Below are 16992 nucleotides of genomic sequence, written 5' to 3'. Positions count from 1 at the left end.
CAGAAAATGTGGGCAACAGAGATGGTGGTGAAATAACACACCCTGTAACTGAGTAACAGCTTTCATTTTTTCTTATTTTTCCTATGAAAAACTCAAGCTGCACTAAATGGGCAAGAAGGAATAAGGACAAATGACCTAAAAGTCTCATATCCAGCATCTGGAAAGAGACTAACAGCATCATTATACTGTTAACAGGTAAAAGTCTCATGTTCTCAGAGACTTTTAAATCCAGTGGTTCTAAGAATGGTGAATAAAGATGGGGAATGAGCCAGGCTAAAAAATATCTGTAGTCAGACAAGTCTTCAGGGAGAATTAGAATCTCATGAGAAATTAACTGTACAGTTTCACCTCCAAATCAGACCTTCCTAATGGCTAATGACTTGCTTTGTGGGCTGGATTATAAAAATGTCTCCTGAATATGCCCTCATTTTGGCAGCGGGGGTAGGGAGAAGTGAATTTTAAGTGAATTTGAAGCAGTCATCAATTTTGAATGTTAGAGACAGCTAGATACCTACATATTCTTAAAAGTTTAAAGTACAGAAGATAAAGTACTAGGTAAATGCTATACATGTTCTTCTACACTAAAAACTCAATGTAACAAATATGAAATAAGTCTCGAAGTTAACTCTGATGCATAAAGAAGCTAAAATGATGTGCCAGCAGGTTCTGCCACCTTCCTGCCTGTCTGCCAGCCAGTTATCTATGTAAAAGCTCTATTGGGACACAGTTCTGAGCCTGTATAGTCTATTGGAAGAACTCCGTTTCAGGAGTAAGGACATAAACATTTCAGCTCACTCTGTCACTAACTTCTTCGTGATGCAAGCTAATCTCTTGCCCTTATATATAAAATATGGACAAATACATATCCCACAGACTTGTTGGTAGTAAAAGTAAAATACTCTGTATCAGGGTTTCTCAACCTCTGCCCTATTGATACTTTGGGAGAGAGAATTCTTTGTTGTGGGGACTACCCTGTACATTACAGGATGCTCACCAGCATCCCTGGCCTCTACCCACCAGATACCAGTAGCATCTCTACCCCACCCCAGCTGTGACAAAGCAAAAAGGTCTTTAGGCATTGCAAATGTCTGGCGGAGGGGAGAGGGGATGGGGGACAGAATCACCCACCGTTCAGAAGCACTGCTATACGTGAAAGAACACTGAAAAACGCATAAATAAATTAAAAATCTCTTACCTAATATATACAAGAAGCTTGTTGCCCATAACAACTTGCTCATCTAAAATAGAGAAGTATCTTTAGCAATTCTCTCTCAAAACCTTTTCAGAAATATAATCTTTATGTGGAAACAAAAAATAAAACTTGGCATTTGAGGTGAGGTAGGTATATTCCCAAACAATAGAAAAGTGAGATAAGACCACTTTAATTATTATTATTTTTAGAATTTCCTTTAGAGTCTTTTCACAGACACAAAATCAATGAGTCACTCAAGGGTACATGTAGAAGGTATAAATCTTAGTGTAGAGGTCTATGTATTGTTGGCTTAATGAATAGCTTGGACCCAGGGAAGGTATTGAGCAGGCAATGAGTTGCTGAATTAACTAATTAATATTAAGGCATAACTATAATGTCTTCTTATTTGTAACATGGACTCTTGTTCACAAATGTTTAAGAAACTTAAGACTAAACACTCTTTCGGACCCTTTGTATCCTAAGTTACATCTAAAATGTAAGATTCTGTCATCTGGTAGTATAAACCTATTTCTTGGTTAAAAGAAATAGGAAATATAATTAGACTAAGTTTTAGGCTAAAAGATCAAAGTTAACAAAGAATAGTGTAAGAGCATCAGGAGTGGGTGAAGTGATCAGTAAGCCTTACAGTGCGCAGATTACAGGAATCTGTAGTTGGTAATACTGATGAACTGAAATTTCTACTTCTGACATGAATACTGGAATAATGCAAGCAAGTGTATATCTCTTAATCAATAATCCTTTATAAATACTCCAAATCTGTGTTGTTGTAAGTGCAAATAAACTTGAATTGCTCAAAATTGTATGAATAATTATTCTGCTTCAATTCTATTTTTCCAATCAATAAACGTTGTTTTTTAGAGAAGTTTTAATTATGTTCACAGCAAAACTCAGAGGAAGGTGTAGAGATTTCCCATCTACCCCTTGATCCCCACACCACACGACCCCCCAGCTGACAACACCCTGCACCAGTGGGACATTTCTTATAATCAATGAACGTACACTGGCACATCATTACAACCTAAAGCCCACAGTTCATATTAAGGTTCACTTTGGGTGCTGTACATTCTATGCGCTTTGACAAATGTACAATGACATGTATCCAGCATTATAGTATCATACAGAATAGTTTCAATGCCCTAAAAATCCTGTGCTGTACCTATTTATCCCTCCATTGCCCCCAACCCCTAACAAACGCTGATTCTTTTACTGTCTCCATGGTTTTGCCTTTTCCACAATGTCATATAATCAGAATCATACATGATGTAACCTTTTCATACTGGCTTCTTTCACTTAGCAATGCATTTAAGTTTCCTCCAAGTCTTTTCATGGCTTGATAGTTCATTTACCTTTAGTGCTGAATAATATTCCATTGTATGGATGTACCACACTTTATTCACCCATTCACCTTCTTAAGAATATCTTGGTTGCTTCCAAGTCTGGGCGATTATGAAGAGAGCTACTATCAACATCTGTGTGGAGGTCTTTGTGTGGATAAATATTCAACACCTTTGGGTAAAGGAGTGTAACTGCTGGATCATACAGTAAGAGTATGTTTAGTTTTATAAGCAATTGCCAAACTGTCTTCCACAGTGGCTGTACCATTTTGCATTCCCACCAGCAATACATGAGAGTTCCTATTGCTCCACATCCTAGCCAGCATTTGGTGTTGTTGATGTTCCAGATTTCAGCCATTCTAATAGGTATGTGTACTGGTATCCCACTGTTGTTTTAATTTGTAATTCCCTGAGGATGTTGAACATCTTTCAATATACTTACTTGCCATCTGTATATCTTCTTTGGTGAGATGTGTGTTCAGGTCTTTGCTCATTTTTTAATCACATTATTCATTTTTTAAAATAAATAAATTAATTTATTTATTTATTCTTGGCTGTGTTGGGTCTTTGTTGCTGCGCGCGGGCTTTCTCTAGTTGTGGCGAACGGGGGCTATTCTTTGTTGCAGTGCACGGGCTTCTCGTTGTGGTGGCTTCTCTCGTTGCAGAGCACAGACTCTAAGTGCACGGTCTTCAGTAGTTGCGGCACGCAGGCTCAACAGTGTGGCTCTCAGGCTCTAGAGTACAGGCTCAGTAGTTGTGGCACATGGGCTTAGTTGCTCCGCAGCATGTAGGATCTTCCTGGACCAGGGCTCGAACCCGTGTCCCCTGCATTGGCAGGCAGATTCCTAACCACTGTGCCACCAGGGAAGTCCACGTTATTCATTTTCTTGTTGTCAAGTTTTAAGAGTTATTTGTATACTTTGGATAACAGTCTTTTGCAAATATTTTCTCCCAGTCTGTGGATTATCTTCTCATTCTCTTGACATTGTGTTTTGCAGAGCAAAAGTTTTTAATTTTAATGAAGCCCGGATTATCAATTACTTCTTTTATGGATAATAATCTTTCTTTCATGGATGGTGTTGTATCTAAAAATTCATCACCATAACTACAGTCAATTAGGTTGCTGCCTGCGTTACCTTCTAGATATTTTATAGTTTTGCATTTTCCAATTAGGTCCATGATGTACTTTGAGTTAATTTTTGTGAAGAGTGTAAGGTCTGTGTCTAGAGTCAACTTCTTTGTGTGTGGATGTCCAGATGTTCCAGCACCATTTGTTGAAAAGACTATCTTTACACAAATGTATTGCCTTTGCTTCTTCAAAGATCAGTCATCTATGTTTATGAGAGTCTATTTCAGAGCTATTTTATTCTACCGATCTTTTTTTTAATTCTTTTGCCAATACCAGACTGTCTTGATTATAGTAGCTTTATATTAAGTCTTGAAGTCAGGTAGTGTCAGTCCTCCAACTTTGTTCTTCTGTCTAAATACTGCCTTAGCTATTCTGGGTCTTTTGCTTCTCCATATAAATTTCAGAATCAGTTTGTTAATATCAAAAATAAATAAATAAATAAATAACTTGCTGGGATTTTGACTGGGATTGCACTGAATCTGTAGATCAACTTGGGACAAAATGACATCTTGACAGTATTGAGTCTTCCTATCCATGAACACAGAATATCCCTCCATTTACTTAGTTCTTTGATATCTTTCATCAGAGTTTTGTAGTTTTCCTCATACAGATCTTGTACAAACTTTGTCAGATTTATGCATAAGTATCTCATTTTTTAGGGTGCTAATATAAATGGTAATGTGTTTCTAATTTCAAATTCCACTTGTTCACTGCAGGTATATAGTAAAGTGACTGCCTTCTGTATATTAATTTTGTATGTGCAAACTTGCAACAACTGTTTATTAGTTCCAGGAGTTTTTGGGTCAATTCTTTCAGACTTTCTACATAAATGATCATGTCACCTGTAAACAAAGACAGTTTTATTTCTTCCTTCCAAATCGTTATAGCTTTTATTTGCTTTTCTTGTCTTTTTGCATTAGCTAGGACTTTCAGTATGATGTTGAAAAGCAGTGGTAAGAAGAGGACATCCTTGCCCTGTTCCTCACCATTGTTTCTCATCAATAAGTATGACATTAGCTGTAGGGTTTCTGTACATTTTCTTTACCGAGTTGAGGAAGTTTTCCTCTATTCTTAATTTGCTGAGAGTTTTTATCATGAATGGGAGTTGGACTTTGTTAAATGCTTTTTTGGCATCTACTGATATATGATCATGTGATTTTTCTTCTCTAGCCTACTGATGTGATGGAATACATTAATTAATTTTCAAATGTTGAAGCAGCCTTGCATACCTGGTATAAAATCTCAGTTGTGGTGTATAATTTTTTTTATAGCTTGTTGGATTCAATTTGCTAATATTTTGTTGAGAATTTTTGCATTTATGTTCATGAGAGATACTGGTCTGTAAGTTTTCTTTCCTTGTAATGTTTTTGATTTTGGTATTAGGGTAATGCAGGCCTCATAGAAAACGTTAGAAAGTATTCCCTGAGCTCTGTCTTCTGAAGAGACTGTAGAGAATTGGCATAATTTCTCCCTTAAATGGTTGGTAAAATTCACCAGTGAAACAAATCTGGGCCTGGTGCTTTCTGTTTTAGAAGGTTATTAATTACTGGTTCAATTTCTTTAATAGATACAGGCTTATTCAGATTGTCTGTTTCTTCTTGTGTGAGTTTTGGCAAATTTTATCTCTCAAAAAACTGGCCTGCTTCATCCGGGTTATCAAATTTATGAGCACAGAATTGTTCATAATATTCTTTTATTATCCTTTTAATGCCCATAGGATCTGTACGGTTGTCCCCTCTTTCATTTTTTTTTTTTTTTTTTTTTTTTTTTTTTTTTTTTGCAGTACGCGGGCCTCTCACTGTTGTGGCCTCTCCCGGTGCAGAGCACAGGCTCCGGACGCGCAGGCTCAGTGGCCATGGCTCACAGGCCCAGCCGCTCCACGGCACGTGGGATCTTCCCGGACCGGGGCACAAACCCCTGTCCCCTGTCTTTCATTTCTGATATTAGTAATTTGTGTCTTCTCTCCTTTTTATCTAAGTTAGCCTGACTGGAGGCTTATAGATTTTATTGATCTTTTCAAAGAAACAGCTTTTGGTTTTAACCAAATCCCCCCAAATCAACAATTTTCTCAACTGATTTCCTGTTTTCAATTTTATTAATTTCTGCTCTAATTTTTCTTTTCTTTTCTTCTGCTCTCTTTGGATTTAATTTGTTCTTCTTTTTCCAAATTCCTAAGGTAGAAGCTTAGAGTATTGATTTTAGATCTTTTTCTTTTCTGCTATATGCATTCAATGTTATAAATTTCCCTCCAAGCACTGCTTTTGCTGCATCTCACAAATTTTTGTAAGCATTTTCATTTAGTTCAAATCACTCTTAAATTTATCTTGAGATTTCTCCTTTGTCCATGTATTACTTAAAAATATGTTGTTTAATTTCCAAGTATTTGGGAACTTTCCAGCTTTCTTTCTCTTAGTATTTTCTAGTTTAATTTCATTGTGGTCTGAGAGCAAGCATTATATGATTTCTATTCTCTTAAGTTTGTTGAGGTGTGTTTTATGACCCAGAACATGGTCTATCTAGGTGAATGATTCATGTGAGCTTGAGAAGAATGTGTAATGTGTTATTGTTGGATAAAGGAGCCTATAGATGCCAGTAGTATCCAGCTGAATGATGGTGCTTAGTTCATAACTTCAGCTCAACTATGTCCTTACTGATTTTCTGCCTGCAGGATCTGTCCATTTCTGATAGAGTGGTGTTAAAAGTTTCCAACTATAACAGTGGATTTACCTATTTCTCCTTGCTATTCTATCAGTTTTTGCCTCGTGTATTTTGACACTGTTGTTAGGTGCACACAGATCAAGGATCATTACGTCTTCTTGGAGTATTGTGTAATGCCTCTCTTTATCCTTGATAATTTTCTTTGCTCTGAAGTTGGCTGTGTCTGAAATTAATACAGCTACTCCAGCTTTCTTTTGAGTAGTATTATTATAGTACACCTTTCTCTATTTCTTTACTTAATGTGTCTTCATATTTAAAATGGGTTTCTTATACCCAACACTTAGTTGGGTCTTGTTTTTTAATCCATTTTAACAATCTCTTTTAATTGGTATAGACTACTGATATTTAAAATGATTAACATAGTTGGATTAATATCTACCATATTGTTACTGTTTTCTATTTCTTGTTCTTTATTCCAAATTTTGTCTTCAACACTTTTTCTGCCTTTTGTAGTCTTAAATGAGTATTTTATATGACTCCATTTTCTCCCCTTTCATATTACAACTATTATGTGTCTATTTTTAGTCGTTGCCCTCAAGTTTGCAGCATACATTTACAACTAATCCAAACCTACTTCCAAATAGCACTATACTGCTTCATGGGTAGTACAAGGACCTTATAATAACAAAATAGTCCTAATTCCTCCCTCCTATAACTGTATCCTTGCTGTCATTCATTTCATTTATACATAAGCATACACACACACGCATATAATATCAAATACACTATTGTTATTATTATTTTGAATAAAGTGTTATCTGATGGCTCAATTAAGAGTAAGAAAAATGTAAGTTTTTATTCTACCTTTACTAATCATTCTCTGATGCTCCTCCTTTCTTGGGTCCAGATTTCTTATCTATATTATTTTCTTTCTCTCTAAAGAACTTCTTTTAACATTTCTTGCAAGACATTTCTATTGGTAACATTCCCTCAATTTTTGTTTGTCTAAGAAAGTCTTTATTTCTCTTCTGCTTTTGAAGAATTCCTCAGGGTACAAAATTCTATGTTGGTGGGTTTTTCTCTCAAAACCTTAAATATTTTATTCTCTCTTTACCTTTCATTTTCTGCAATTTGAATATATGCCTACCTGTAGGGTTTTTTGTTTTGTTTTGTTTTGTTTTCTGTTTATCCTACTTGGTGTAATCTAAGCTTCCTGGATCTATGGTTTGGTGCCTGACATTAATCTGGGGAAATCCTCAGTCATTATTGTTTCAAATATTGCTTATGTTCCTTTCTCCCTTTCTTCTCCTTCTGCTATTCCCATTACGTGTATGTCACACACTTTGTAACTGTCCTGTAGTTCTTGGATATTCTGTTCTATTTTTTTTTCAGTCTTCTTCTCTTTGCTTTTCAGTTCTAGAACTTTCTAACGTTATATCCCCAAGCTCAGAGAGTCTTTCCCCAGCTATGTGTCTGGTCTACTAATGAGACCATCAAAGGCATTCTTCATTTCTGCTACACTGTTTTTGATGTTTAACATTTATTTTTGATTCTTTCTTAGAATTTCCATCTCTCCGCTTATATTATCCACCTGTTCTTGCATGTTGTCTACTTTTTCCATTAAATCCCTTAATATATTAATCATAGTATTTTTTAAATTCCTGGTCTAATAATTCCAATACTCCTGCCACATCTAAGTCTAGTTTTGATGTTTGTTCTGTCTCTTCAAACTTCAAACTCTTTGACTTTTTTGCCTTTTAGTTTGCCTTGTAATTTTTGAAAGGCACACATGATGCACTGGGTAAAAGGCACTACAGTAAATAGATCTTTAGTAATGTGGTAGTAAGGTGTGAAGAGAGGGAAGTGTTCTATAGTCTTGATTAGGTCTCAGTCTTTTGGTAAACCTGTGACCCTGGAATGTGAACTTCACCAGTGCTTCTCAGTATTTTTCCCCCTTAGGTGGACAGATGGGTTGAAGGTGCTGGAGTTGGGTATTTTCCTTCTCCCAGGTAAGTTCAGCTCTGATAAACCCACAGCAGGTCAAGCTTCGGCAAAATAGCTTTTCCTGAAGGTCGGCTTTAGTTAAGAAACACAGAATACTCTGACATATTTCAAAATGGTTCCTTTCCCCCATCCCCCTGCAGAAGCACAAGGGATTTTTCCTGATGATCACTGTGAGAACCCGGTAGCAGCCCTGGAGGTAAATTTCACAAAAGTGTGGAGGCTTCCCTACGACTGGGTCCTCCTGGAGTTTTTAAATTTCAGACTTGTTCACATTGAGCCTGCAACAAATCATCGATTGCAGTTCAGATTTTCCTACCCTAGCACTGGTTCCTGCAGAGATGTCTGATCCTGTCAGTTGTGATTCTCTGCATCTGCCTGTCTCTCTAGTTTTTGGTGCAATGGTTTGGCCTGTGACCTTACTTCTCTGGCAAATCTAAGAAGAGTTGTTGATTTTTCAGTTTGTTGAGCTTTTTACTTGTTGTTAGGACAGAGCGGTGACTTCTAAATTCTTTCTCTGCCAGACCAAAAACCAGAAGTCCCAAATGTTACTTGATCCAACTCAATTAGCATGGTACATGGTAGCAGTCACTTTACAGATATAACACGTTCATGTTTATTGGCTAATTAGATAAACCTTTATTGCTAGAAATCTCAGATAGGAGGCATCTAGCTCATGACATTCCTAGAGAGAGTTAAATTTACTTGTTTAACATATCCATCTCCATTATTCCATTACCATGAGTTTAAGGGCATGGAGTCTATCTCTGTGTTCCTAGCATCCAGCACAGCATCTGGAACATGGAAGTGCTTGGTAAATATATACTGAATTGACACAGTATTTAATTTTCCTGACCCCCTTTCTACTTTTCTCTCCCCAAAATCTTTTTTTAGACAATTTTCTGTTGCAAAAGCTCATCCACTCCATTTGGAATTCTTAATAGTCTTTTTTTTTTTTTTTAAAGTAGGTCCTTGTTGGTTGGAGTTCTTAATAGTCTACTTTAACTTCTGTTACATATATTATGTGGAAGAAAATTTTCAAGTTTGTTTCAAAAGGATTAGTTTCAGGGCAACTGAAAACAGACTAAGACTAAAGAGGGACTAAGACTCTACCAAATTATCCTCTGTGCTCCTGTCCTTACAGAAAAAAAACCCTATAAAACCTGGACATAATACAAAATGCTACCTGAAGCTACTGAGGAGGGAATAGAAGTAGACAAGTCTGGCAGGGAGTTCACACTCACTGGGAAGAGGACAGACTGGCAGCCACACAAGTAACTTCACACAGAGGTGGTGGGGGATGGAGAACTCCTAATCTTTCTGGCATAGGGGACCAGAAAAGTGAAGCCAGGAAACCATGAATGTGGAAGAGACTAGGGGAAGCCCAAAAGGGAAAGAGTCAAAGAGGGGATCTCCAAACTATCTACCCACATCCGTGACTGATCCCTAAACCAGCATGTACAAACAACAGTCAAAGCAGCTCAGCCATACAGAAAAAGTCAGAACCATGACTGGAGTTCCCTCCCTGAAGGTCCTGAAGTGTGAAGAGAAGCAGACAGGCTCTGGTGTGGAGTTCATGTGCTCAGAGGAGAGGAGACAGGGCGGTATACAAGTAAATTACCATCACAGGCTTTCAGCCTGTGACTAAGTACAGTCTGTGTGGCAAGCACAGCAGCAGCTGGGGGCTCACATGGGAAAACCAGCAATTTTTCTGGTTGGGGAAATAGAGAAAGCAGGACATGTGAACAGTAAACAGACTGGCAGAATCTTGCAAAAAGAAAGCCAGAAGGAGGATCCTCAAACTTGACTACCTTCATCACTGACTGATCCCTAAGCCACACACGTGGGACAGAATCAAAGCAGACCAGCTAAAGACAAAGGCCCTTTTGAGAAGAGACTGGAGATACAATGGAAAGCTACAATAGAGTCTGCAATTCAAGCCCAGCCAAGAAAATTACCTGATAAAATAAAGAGAAAAAATTCTCAGTGAAGAAAAATAACAGAACCCAGAATCTCCATAATGTAACATTCAAATATCCAGGATACAATCTAAAATTATCCAACATGTGAAGGAACAAGAAAATAAAACATATTTTTCTTAAGAGAAAAGAAAATCAAGTCCAATCCTGAAATGAACAAAATGTTAGAACTGATAAGAATTTTAAATCAACTATTATATTTATCCTCAGTGAAACAAATCATGTTTCAACGCACGAAAATTTGAACAGATAAATGAAGAGATGCGGGAAAAAAACAGAAACAATTAAAAAAAACCAAATAAAAATTACAGAATGGAAAAATACAATTGTGGGAGATAAGAATGCACTGAGTGTATTTAACAGCTGAGTTTACATCAAAGCGTGAACCTGAAAGTAGAGCAATAGAAATCATCCAAGGAGAACAAGAGAGGAAAAAAGAGCAAACCAAACAAAACCAAAACCCAGAGGGACTGACCTATGAGATGCTGGAGGAAGAACCTTCAATAATCTGCTCCTCCATGAAAGCAAAGAGAAGACTGGCAGAAACAGTCAAAATCAACTTTTCCAGAACTCTTGAAATTAACTGAAGGCTTGAAATAATCCACGGAATGTTTATTCAAGAAAAATGCCTGAATCTCAGTAAGAACTGTGAGCTTCATGGTGGCTTAACATTACCTAATCCCATCCCCCTTCCCCCAGCTTCACCGTAGCTTTGAAACCAACCGCCTTGCAACTATGGTAGCTGTGAAAACAAGCAACCTAGCAACCACTCCAGGGGGCCAAATGGGTTTGGAGCTCCCCAAAAGCCCATCCTTAAGAGAACTGTCACTACCTAACCTATCTGGCAGCTCACTCAACAGCTCCATTCTCAGGGCTTGTCTTTTTTTCGTCCTGACTCAGAGCTTACTCTAAGCAAACAGCACTATCCCCAAGGCACATTATTTAACTTTACAGGTGCCAGAGGCAGTGCCTCCAGAAGAGACTAGAGACCCACCAAAAACCTTAAAAGGAAAAACTGGAGAATGAGAGGTCTGCAGAGGCTTTCAAAAGCTCCAACATATTTCTGGAACTCTAGAAAGACATGTGCATGTACAGAGCTGTGGACATACACAGAAAAGACCTGTAAAGGCCTACAACCTATGGCTGACTTTGAGGATCTGCATAAGCAGGAAGTAAAGGCTAATAAGGCAGAATTGTAAACTGTCTGCCAGAGCATTAGAAACCCCAAAATAAAATGAAGCAAAAGCTGACAGACCTAGAGTTAGAAATAAACATTTCAACAATAACATTTAGATGCTTCAATACTCCTCTTTCAATAATGGATAGAACAATTAGCAGAATAGGAACAGGAAAGAGAAGTTTTGAATGAAACTATAAGCCAACTAAACTTAGAAGACATCTATAGAACACTCCACTCAACAACAAAACACATTCAACACATTATTTTCAAATGCACTTGGAATATTCTCCAGAACAGGCTTTACATTAGACTATAAGTTTCAATAAATTAAAAAAACCAGAAACCATACAAAGTATGTTCTCTAACTGTAATGGAATGAAATTAGAAATCAGTATCAGAAGTAAATGTGAGACATTCACAAATATGTGGGAATTAAACAGCGTACTTCTAAATAACCAATATCACAAGGGAAATTAGAAAATACTTTGAGATAAATGAAGACACAACATACCACAACTTATGGGACGCAGCTAAAGCATTGCTTAGAGAGATATCTGCAGCTGTAAACACCTATTTTAATAAGGAGGAAAGATTTCAAATCAATAGTCTAGACTTTCACCTCAAGAAACTCAAAAAAAAAAAAAAATGACAACAACAACAAAAACCCAAAGCAAGATGAAGGAAGGAATAAGACTCAGCAGAAATAAATGAAAGAGGAAAGAAAAATAAAGAATATCAATAAAGTCAGAATTGGTTCTTTGAAAAAAAACAGTAAAATTGACAAACCGTTAGGTAGACAGACCATGAAAAGAAGAGAGAAGACTCAAATTACAAAAATTAGTAATAAGAGGAATTATAAGAGAATACCATAAACATTATATGCCAACAAATTAGACAACAGATTAAATGGACAAATTCCTGGAAATCCGCAAACTACCAAAACTGACTCAAGAAGAAATGGATAATCTGAATAGATTTAACAAGCAGACACTGAACTAGTAATTTGAAAACTTCAAACAAAGCATATCCCTGGCTCACATGGATTCATTAATGAATTCTACTGTATATTTAAAGAATTAATACCAATCCTTCAAAACCTCTTCCAAAAGACAGAAGAGTGAACACTTCCCAACTCATTCCATGAGGCAAGTATACCAAGATACCAAGACCAAAAAAAAAAAAAAAAAATGAAAAGAAAAGAAAACTATAGAACAATATCCTTTATGAAGATAGCCATAAAAAATTCTCAAAACAAATATTAGCCAACTCAACCCAACAACATATAAAAAAGATTATACCCCATGACCAAGTGGGATTTATTCCAAGAATGTAAGACTGACTTAACAGAAATCAAAAATCAATCAAGCTTATAAACCGTATCAATAAAATAAACAAGATTATGTTAATAGATGCATAAAAAAGCATTTGATAAAATCCAACCCTTCCATGTTAAAAATACTTAACAAACTAGGAACAGAAGGCAACTTTCTCAAAATAAAGCCATGTATGAAAAACCCACAGTTAATGTCATACTTAATGGCGAAAAACTGAATGCTTTCCCCTTAGGAGAAAAGAAAAAAGATAAGGATGTCCACTCTTGCCAATTCTGTTCAACACTGTATTGGAGGTTCTATCCAGGCCAATTAGGGAAGAAAAATAAAAGAAATTCAGATTAGAAAGGAAGAAGTAAAACTAACACTATTTACAGATGACATGATCTTATACATGAGAAAATTCTAAAGAATCCATTAAAAAAAATTAGAACTAATGAATGAATTCAGCAAGGATGCAGGATACAAGATCAATATAAAAATCAATTTTATTGGGAATTCCCTGGCATCCCAGTGGTTAGGACTCAGCACTCACTGCCAGAGCCCAGGTTCAAACCCCTGGTCAGGGAACTAAGATCCCACAAGTTGCATGGTGTGGACATTAAAACAACAACAAAAAAATTTTATTCCTATACACCACCAATGAACATTCTGAAAAGCAATTTTTAAAAAAAATCCACTTATAATAGCATCAAACTGAATAAACTAGGAATAGATTCAGCAAAAGAAGTATATGACTTGTACACTGAAAACTGCAAAAACATTGCTGAAAGAAATTAAACAAAACCAAATAAATGGAAAGATATACTGTGTTCACGGACTGGAAGATGTAATAATGCTAAGATAGCAACACTCCCCAATTTGATCTATCAAGTCAAAGCAATCCTTATCAAAATCCCAGCTGTCTTTCTGCAGAAGTTGAGAAAGCAAACTGATTTTAAAAGACCAAAATAAATGGAAAATATACCATATTCATAGACTAGAAGACTCTGCATTAAGACAGCAATCCCCCCCAAATTAACCTATAGAATCAACACAATCCCAAACAAAATTCAAATAAGCTTTTTAAAAAAAACTGCAGAGTTGATTTTAAAGTTCATACAGAAAGGCAAAGGACATAGACTAGCTAAACCAATTTTGAAAAAAAAAAAAAGTTGAAAGACTTAAGGTACCTAATTTCAGGACTTAATACAAAGTTACAACGAAGACAGTATATTATTGGCATAAGTATAGACATATAGACCAATGGAACATGGCAGAGAGCACAGAAATAGACCCATACTTATATGGTCAGTTGATTTTTGCAAAAATCAATTTTTAGCAAAAAATTTTTTTACAAAAAAGGTGTACAGGTAATTCAATAGAAACAAGATAATCTTTTCAAAAAATGATAAAGGAACTGATAACTGTACAGGGAAAAGTTCCTGAACTTGACCTTGCATCATATATGAAAATTAACTCAAAATGGATTATAAACCTAAATACAAGTGTTAAAACTAGAAGAAAACAAAGGATAAAATCTTTATGATGTTGAGTTGGAGAAAGATTTCTTAACCAGAACGTCAAAGGTCTAAAACTACTGAAGAAAAAATAAATAAAATGGACCTCATGAAGATTAAAAACTTTTGTTCTTTGAAAAACATGGTTAAAAAAACAAAACGGTAAGCAACGGACTGGGAGAAAATTTTTGCGAAACACATATTTTAAAATGTCTTGTATCCAGACTACATAAAGAACTCTTACAGGCTCTGGTGGGGAGTTCACATGTCTAGAACTCAACAATATGAAGTCAAATAACATCTCTTCCCTACCCTTCTAAAAAGTGCTAAAAGATTTAAACAGATGATTCGCAAAAAAGATACGTGAATGGGCAAGAGCACATGAAAAGATGCTGAACATCACTAACTCCCAGGAAAATTAAAATTTAAATCACAATGTGATACCATTATCCATCCACTAGAATGGATAAAAATTTTCAAAGACGTAAAAAGATGGACAGTACCAAGTGCCTGCAAGGATATGGAGCTATCAGAACTCTCATATATTGCTGATGGGAATGCAAAATGGTACAGCCATTTTGAAAAACCAAATAGTAGTACCTTAGAAAGTAAAACATACATTTACCATACAATCCATCCATTCCATTCTAGGTAGCTGACCAAGAAGAATGAACACATATGCCCACACAGAAACTTATTCATAGCTAGGGGTCAGCGATGGAGGATAAGGACAACATAAGGATACCTGTGGTGATGAAACTGTTCTGTATCGTGATTTTATCAATGTGAATATCTGGTTGTGATATTGTGCTTTAGGTTTGCAAGATGTTATCACTGAGGGAAAATGGGTAAAGAGTACACTGGATCTCTTGTGTCATTTCATACAACTGCATGTGAATCTACAATTTCCTCATAATAAAAAGTTTAATTAAAAACATAACAAAACTCATTCGCAAACATAGCAGCATTACTTATAATAACTCCAATCCAGAAGCAACTCGAATGTCCTTCAACTGGTTAACAGATAAACAAATAACAGTATATCCAACCCATGGAATACCATTCAGCAATTAAAGGGAACAAAATAATATATGCAACGACATGGATGAATTTAAAAAACATTAAGCTAAGTGAAAGAAATAAAACACCAAGATCAAGATTACATAGTGTATGATTCTACTTACATGAATAGCAGTAAAGGAAAGTAGATCAGTGATTGCCTGGAGATGGGACTGTGGGGAAAGGTTAGAGTACAAGGGACAGGAGGAAACTTTTTAGTGTGAAGGAACTATATTGCTCCTTCTAAAATTTGATTATGGTGGTGGTTACATGATCATGTACGATTATCAAAGTTCACACTGTATGCATAAAATTGGTGAATTTTGTTATCTAAATAATATTTTTAAAGAGAAAAAAATTAAGGCTTAGAAAATTAATACCTGTTAGTGTCTTTCCTGCATTCAAAGGAGGTGCAATGACTCTGAAAAGTTTCTGCATAAAAATTAATAGGAAAACAATCAACATCATCTTAAAAAAATATTAAAAAAAATAATCTAAATCTTATGCTATTAATCACCTTTCTCTGATTGAATTAGATAGTCACTTGCTATTAAGATTAAATATAAAAACTCTTAATGTGGACATGAACTGTTTTCGTAGGATCACTGGGAAATCATTATTGTTATATTCCTCACTGAAAGAAACCATTTAATAAATACCAGTTAGAAGAAGGTCCTTGTTAAGATCATTATTTCTAATATAAGATATCCTTAGGTTCCTAAAAATGCTTTATTCTTTAAAAAATAGTAAGCAAGTCAAGGGATTAATAGCCCACCAAAAGGGTAAGATTACTTTAAGCTGAAAACATGTGAACAGTCAGCAGCCATAGAAACAAATACCTAAATGTAAGCAGAGCCCCTGAAAACACAAGATTAATAGCAAAACTATGTTGGCCTTCCTGGGAGGGAGCTTCCTATTTAGGAGAAGATTGACCCTTAGCACTGGGAGGTGGTGCAAAGCCAGCTGTGCATTAGCAACAAAAAGCTCAATAAAACTATTCATATTTTCCAAGGAAAACCTAAATCCCTCCCTCACACCCCAAATTTCGTTAAACTGATATATAAACCTTTACTTCTCTGGTTGTTCAGTGATTTACTCATTTCTGCATGCTCCCAATACAACTGTGAATAAACCTTATCTTTTCTCCTGTTGTCAGTTCATTCGCAGCCCTCTCCCCACAATTCGGGTTTCAGGTGGTAGAGGAAAAGTTTTTCCTCCCAACACAAGGCACTCAGAAGCAGCCAAAACTAGAATTAAAGATTTCAGAAACTATGGTAGTCATCTCAAGTATGATGACACTGCCTTTCATTCTAGAAAATCTAGAAAATTTCAAAAGGCACTACAGTTCCTCTTTTTTTAAAATTTTTATTTTATATTGGAGTATAGTTGATTTACAATGTTGTGTTAGTTTCAGGTATACAGTAAAAAGATTTAGTTATACATATATCTATTCTTTTTCAGATTCTTTTAATTTGGACCTTAAACTGAAATGACTAAATGTGGACATGAACTGTTTTAGTAGGATCACTGGTAAATCACTGTGATTTTCAGTTTAAATCTCTTTAAACTGAAATAACTAAACTTTAAACACTGAACAGTGATCTCTTTT

At 35.8% G+C, this 16992-nt stretch overlaps 1 protein-coding gene across 4 annotated transcripts in view; it reads right to left on the bottom strand.

Annotated features, from left to right (window-relative positions):
• Window positions 1-16992, bottom strand: part of VPS8 (VPS8 subunit of CORVET complex) — a 293886-nt gene that overhangs the window by 164370 nt on the left and 112524 nt on the right. For all 4 annotated transcript variants that reach the window (XM_060099245.1, XM_060099244.1, XM_060099247.1 and 1 more), the window contains exons 24-25: window positions 15764-15815; window positions 1196-1238 (exon numbers count right to left, since the gene is read on the bottom strand). In XM_060099245.1, the coding sequence (XP_059955228.1) occupies window positions 1196-1238; window positions 15764-15815 (95 nt within the window). The remainder of the gene's footprint in view (window positions 1-1195; window positions 1239-15763; window positions 15816-16992) is intronic.

Source organism: Mesoplodon densirostris, chromosome 5 (assembly GCF_025265405.1).
Source record: "Mesoplodon densirostris isolate mMesDen1 chromosome 5, mMesDen1 primary haplotype, whole genome shotgun sequence".
NCBI lineage: Eukaryota > Metazoa > Chordata > Mammalia > Artiodactyla > Ziphiidae > Mesoplodon > Mesoplodon densirostris.
This window is presented reverse-complemented; position numbering and strand designations above follow the sequence as displayed.